This window comes from Octodon degus, unplaced genomic scaffold (genome assembly GCF_000260255.1).
Source record: "Octodon degus isolate 3935 unplaced genomic scaffold, OctDeg1.0 scaffold00101, whole genome shotgun sequence".
NCBI classification, from domain to species: domain Eukaryota; kingdom Metazoa; phylum Chordata; class Mammalia; order Rodentia; family Octodontidae; genus Octodon; species Octodon degus.
This window is the reverse complement of record NW_004524677.1, coordinates 3,891,557-3,898,199: the sequence shown is the minus strand read 5'-3', so window position 1 is coordinate 3,898,199 and position 6,643 is coordinate 3,891,557. Positions and strand designations below refer to the sequence as shown.

General features: G+C 39.4%; 1 protein-coding gene across 1 annotated transcript in view; it reads left to right on the top strand.

Moving 5' to 3' along the window:
* The window catches only part of LOC101562896 (small integral membrane protein 20-like), a 14,755-nt gene extending 12,785 nt beyond the window's left edge, over positions 1-1,970 (top strand). Inside the window, exon 2 of the mRNA XM_023723668.1 lies at positions 1,562-1,970. Within this exon, the coding sequence (XP_023579436.1) occupies positions 1,562-1,828 (267 nt within the window). The 3' untranslated portion in view covers positions 1,829-1,970. The remainder of the gene's footprint in view (positions 1-1,561) is intronic.
* The last annotated feature ends 4,673 nt before the right edge of the window (positions 1,971-6,643 follow it).

Genomic DNA, 6,643 nt, shown 5'->3' with positions numbered 1-6,643 from the left:
GGGACTGGTCCCGCCAGCGCAGGCTAGCAGGAAGCTCTCCACACACTCACCGGACCTGGGCTAGGACTGGGTCTGGGGGTTCCCGAAAGTCGGCAGAAATTTCTACTCGGCAGGAGGGGTGGGGGAGGTACGGCGGAGTGGTGGGGGTTGGCCCGAGGTGGTGGGAGAGGGTCCGGCCCACGCTGCGCCTGGGCTGGGACTGGTCCTGCCGGCGCAGGGTAGCAGGAAGCTCTGCAATATTCTTTATCTAATTTATTTTTACCCTCTTCAGCTGTATTAATTTCGAGTACTTTAAAACACAGCTGAGATATCTTTAATGTAGAACTCAGATAAGACTCCTTCCTCTCTCTTTTGCTTACTCCCTCCCCCTACTTCTACATGTAATTATTTATAAGATTACATTCTATATTTCTCAACTAAAGATTTTAAACCCTAAAAATTTAGAATTATGTTAAGACTTAAAAAAGCACTTCCAAAACCACTTCAGAAAATGATAAGAATAATACTATAAGTGTGAGGCAAAGTTTGTTGTGGAGGATTAACAGCAATGTGTCTTGGATTAATAAATTTTTAAAATGTAAATACCATATATTTTTATAACACCTTATATAAAAAGCATATCTCATTATAAACACATATTTTCCCCCTTCCCTCCCTCTCTTCCTCCCTCCCTCTCACTTCTTTCACAGGGCTCCTAGGCCTATAGATCTTAACATCCCTATGAGACACAGGACAAAGGACACCACTCTAAGAGAAGCAGAAGCTAGAATGCAGTTCAGGAGAGTGAATACGCTCTGGTAAGGTTGTCAAAGCTATTCCTTTATTGTGCCAGAAGGCTTGGAATCTAAACCAAAAGGGACATGAAAGCATTATCTTTTGTAGCCAGATTAAATCTAAATTTAAATTATCTTCTAAAATTGCTCCTCTTAAAAAGAGCTCAGAAGTGAACAATGTGTATCCTGTTGGAATATTAATCATCCTGTCAAGAAAGTCTAACAAATACATTCATAAAAACTCATTGCTTTTGAATGTTCCCGATGCCTATGAAAATTATCAAATGGTCAGGCTGTACTCCACTGATGATGCAAGGTTTTTTTATTCTGAAAATTATTCTCTACCCATCTGTCTCATCCTTTAAATTTAATAAATCCAGTATGTTAGGAGCCCAGGTTCTGCAGCAGACAGAGCCAACAAACATGTATTCAAATCCCAGCTCTGCCACTTTCTAGCTTTGTTACTTCAATCAAGTAACTTCAATTGTTGTGCTTCAACTTTCTTTCTAAGAAGAAATAATAGGGTTGGGGATACAGCTCAGTGGCACAGCACCTGCCTGGCAAGCTCAAGGTCATGTGTTCAAGTCCTGGTATCAAAAAAAAAAAGATAGTACCTATATCACTATCTATCTATCTGACGATTTCTTAGCACAATCCAGGGCACGAAATATGCACTTAGTAAATTTAATTTTCAAGGCATTTCCTGGGAATTTATCATAAGGAATTAATTTCAAATATGCAGAACAATTTATATACAAGGATTATACCAACAAGATTTTTAACATCAGAAATTTATCTCCGCGCGCGGTGCCCTTCGCGGGTCAGGCCAGCTCTCACCCCCGCCCAGCACCACGTCCCGGAACCTGCGCACCACGCTTCTTTTCCGCGGTTTCTTCTCCTTGGTCGGCGCCGCCTTCTACCCCATCTACTTCTGGCCCCTAATGAGGCTAGAGGAGTACCAAAAGGAACAAGCTATAAATAGGGCTGGGATCGTTCAAGAAGATGTGCAGTCACCAGGGTTAAAAGTGTGGTCTGATCCATTTGGCAGGAAATGAGAAGGCTGTCACTAGCTCTGATTACAAAAGTAGACACCTTCATGCTTTCGACTCTGCTTCGAGCGCAATAAATCACTTCACTATGGAAGGCTGGCTGGAGAAGAAAACCCTGTCATGCCATCAATAAGAGTACTTGTCAGGAAAGCCGGTGCACCAGGATTAGGATTTCCCTTCTTAAACATCAAAAGAACCCTGGAACACATTACTCCATTAGGAAGGTTTGCATGATTTGGTTGACTTTCCAAAAATAAGCTGTCTTGTGGAGCTGTTTGCTGGAGATCTGTTTATTATTCAGTCTTTATCACCTCCTGAACTGCGATAGGAATACAAGCAACACGTGAGCTTGAGGAGGTGCACACCCTCTCTGCCACCTTCCAAATAGGATAGTTCAGGGAAGAGCCACCCTGCTGAGCTGCCTCCAAGGGGTCTTTGAAAATATTGAAGTTGATAAAGCTCTTTGAGGACGTGGTACTTGCATTGCTTAAGAATAAACAGTTCAGCTGAACTGTCTGCTGTTGAAGACTGCTCGATGCTGGAAAATAAATAACTAGAAAGGAGGCCAGACTGCACGGGTGCATGGGCATAGTACAAATCAAGGTGAATCAACAGAAGTGGAAACCATGTCTATTAAAATGATTTGTTTTTGTTTTAAAAAAAAAGAAATTTATAAACAAGTATCCAGTAAGTTTAATTAAATTTATCTAAACACAGTCTACCAACTAGTACAGTCGTGCTTTTCATTTGTTTTGGTTTTCTGTGGTACTGGGGATTGAATTTAGGGCCTTTGCACTGTGCTACATTTCCAACCCCTCTTATTTTGCAGGATCTCCTAACTTGCTAAATCACCCAAACAGGCATCAAACTTTTGAATTCCTGCCTCAGCCTCCTCCTGGAGTTCTGGGATTCTAGGCGTGAGCCACCATGCCGGGCTGTGGTCTCAGTGTTATAAAAAGTTAAATAAAACTGTTGAGTATATTCAGAACTACAGTGTGGTTTTACACATTGCTCAGAGCACCTGCCCTAGAGGTAAGTAGGATCTGAACTAGCTGTGCTTTGCTTATCAAGCTGCACATTGGGACCCAGGGTTGCAATCACCCAGTGAACAAGATACTTTTGGATTTATACCAAAAGCAAATGCGGGCCAGCCTCAGCCATGTGTGCTTAAGGGCAGAAAAAAGTCTGAATGAACACAGACCAAAATGTTAACACTGGTGGTCCTACGAGGATTCCAAGAGATGCTTGTTTCCTTCATTATGATTTCCTGTATTTTCCCAGTTTTCAACAATGAACACAGTTTATTGCTTTTAGATGTATAAGATAATAAAATTTACTTTAAAAAACAATTATAAAGGGCTGGGGAGATGGCTCAGTAGAATAAGCACTTCCCTGACAAGCGCAAGGGCCTGAGTTCAATCCCTGCTTCCACAAAAATAAATAATTAAATAAATGTAAAAAACAATTATATTAAAGAAATATAAGCAAAATTACAATGAGATATTACCTCAAACCCATTAGGATGATTAAAAAATAACAAATTGTTGGCCAAGGATATGGCAGAATTAGAATTCATATACTGTAAGAAAGCAAGTGAAATAGTACAGCTATATGGAAAAACAGCCTTAAAAAATGAAAAATAAAATTGTCATATGTCCAGCAATCCCAATTTGGGTATATATCCAAAAGAATTAAAAGCTGAAGCTCAACGGTATTTGTACACCCACATCCACTGCAGCGTTGGTTGTGACAGCCAGGAGGTAGCAACTGGCAGTTTGAACTTTGAGCTTGACCAGCTTGACCAGGGTCAGGCGCCTTTCCTGGGAGCAGTCTGCAGCCCATGACAGATCAATGCAAGACTCAAAATTCCATCCACTCAGTGCATCTGGGAAGGGCTATCCCAGTTCCGGGGTTCCCTGGGATCCACTGAGGCCTCTCCCTCTGCCCAACCTTGCTGCCTGTTTTCCTCTATCAGTGCAGAGTTCAAGAGCAAATAAACTTCCTGCATGTGAATCTTGACCTTAGAGTCTGTTCCCAGAGAATCCATCCTGTGACACTTACTAATGAAATCCTTTCAAAGGAATGTAATTTACATGTATTCCAAACATATACCAATGAAAGAATCAGTAAGTCAACAAGAAGAAACTAGCCAGGTGTGGTGGTGCAAGCCTGTGACCCCAGAATTTGGCAGGCTGAGGTAAGAGGATCACTCTGAGTTCAAGGCCAGCCTGGGCTACATAGTGAGACTCTCTCAAAAAGACAAAAAAGGAAGAGAAAGAAAAACTCTTTTCTTTTCCTAATAATTTATATTTCTTCCTTTGCTTTTATATTTAATCTCTACATTTTTAACACTTTGGAATTTATTTGTAATATAATAAAGGACAGGGATTTGATTATATCATCTTATAGTAAGCTAATTCCCTTAGTGTCATTTGATAGTTAATGCATTACTGCATCACTGGTTTTTTATGTTATACACAGTAATTAAACACTAAGACTTAATTTAAAAAAAAAAAAGTAAAAGACACATTCTCACTAATTCTTCTCATAATACTCCCGCTTCAAACACACTTATCCCATTCTTCTTGCCTTTTTTCTTTTTTCTTTCTTTTTTTTTTTGTCACATGATCCTTCACACTAAATTATACCCCTATCCCTTTTTAATTTTATTTTGAGACACTAAATTGCACAGGCTAGCCTCAAACTTGCAATCCCCCTACCTGAGCCTCTCAGAATACTGTGATTACAGACATGCACCTCCAGTACCAGGCCTTCCCGCCACTCTCAGAAGCACTCTTGGAAGACTTCTTTCGCATCATTAGTGGCATGGTTGTAGCTGTCTGGATATCCCAAATAGATTCAAACTGTTCATCTCTCATGGGTATTTTGGTCATGTAGGAGAACCAGAAGTTGTACAGTGCCAGATCCTGTGAATGAGGGGATGAGTACACACTATGGTGTTTTCAGCAGGCTGGCTCTGAAAGGCTCAGTTGGATGGCATTCGGCTCTGAAAGGCTCAGTTGGATGGCATTCGGCAGCAGCACTCACCTTACATTTTATGACAACTTGTAAAAACATTTTGGAAAGAAAACTTCCAGAACTGCTTCAGAAAGTGGTAAAAATGGGAGGACAGATGTGTTCAAAGTGAGGAAGTGTATTTCTGAGAGACCCATAGCGGTGTCTTTTACTGTTATTTAAACATTCACCATATGTTTCAGTCATCTTTTATAGATTTGATCTTCAGATTTTTAAAAGCATTTGAAGTTTATTTTTTATGTATAGGAAGTTGGCATTTGGTTGTATTTTTTCTCCTTGTAGCAGGCTGATTTTCCCATTACCATTCACTAAACAATCTATTTCTTTGCCAATGTGCAATGTTAGGTTTTTACTGTACCACAAATTCCCATGTGTACACAGATCTGTTTTTTTACTTTCTACACTGCTCCCTTGGCTTACAGATCTGATAGAATTCCCTTTAGATAGCCATTAAATGTATTTTAGAATCTCTTTGTCGATTTCTTTCCCAAAATCCTTCTGGAATTTTTAGTAGAATTACACTGCATTTACAGATTAATTGGTGAGAAATTAAATTATTAAAATCTTAAATCAGCCCATCTGATAACGTGATACTTTCTTTATTATGGTATTACAGTCATATTGTCTTTTCTGTAACTTTTTATTTTCTTTATTAGCTTAATTTTTGGATATTATATGGGTTTTCTTTTATTAAAATCTGTTTCTAATATTAATTTATATTAATATTTCTAATTGAATATTATTGGTCAGAATCCAATATTCTTATACATAGATAATATGTCTGGCTGTCCTGCTAAACTCTTTTAAGTTGTAATATTGAATCTGGAGAGGTTTTTATATAAATGATAAACATCTGAAAGTAAGAACTTATTATTCTTCCTTTCTGAACTTTGAAGATACTTATCATTCTTTATATTTATCCAGCATCTTTAAACATAATCAAAGGCAATTCTGTCCTTGTAAGCCCACACTTCCCACTAAAGAAAACAGAAACTTTCTAGACTCTCAGTGCAACTAGAACAAAGTCTTTGAAAGGGAGACTGATGAAATGAAGAAAGCATGACGGAGGAGGAGGAGGGAAAGGAGGAGGAGCACAGCGCTATGAAGAGTCACTCTGGTAGGGAGGTGGAATGCAGGTTGACTGCAGAGATTCCTGCAGTAACACCCATGACTCGCATTGGTGGGGTTAGTAGGAAAAGCAGCAGTATCGTTGCCCAATAGTGGTAGCCCTGCTGGGGCAGAGCCGCCATGTAGCTTAGGTGTCGTTGCCAGCAGCACAGGTGCCACACTGCATCTGTGAACAACTTTATAGACTTAGTAAGCTTTTTAGTAAGTTACGCCATTTAGTAAGTTATCTTCTTTTAAACTAGCTAGAAATGGTCTCAGCAATTTGTGGCACAACACTCACAGAGTTATATGTCACATTCATTTGGTATTTTTGGAATGGAAAAGAGAAAAGTACTAATTTTCAAAGTAGTGGTCATAGTGTGGATCATTTCATTTTTCTCCAAACCTAAGGGAAACCAACATGGTTGCTGAATATTTCAGCACTCCAGGAAACTGAAGCAAAAGGACTGGAAGTTTGGACCTGGCCCAAGCAATGTGGTTTTAGTGATTTAGCAAGACCCTGTCTCAAAATTAAAAATTAAATAAAAGATTGGGAATATAGCTCAATGGGAAACTCTGGGTTTGTTTCCCAATACCACAAAAGAGGGAATGTTAAAAATGTATCTCTGTGCATAGCTCTTGACTAGCACACAAAGTTCTGGGTTCAGATCTCAGTGA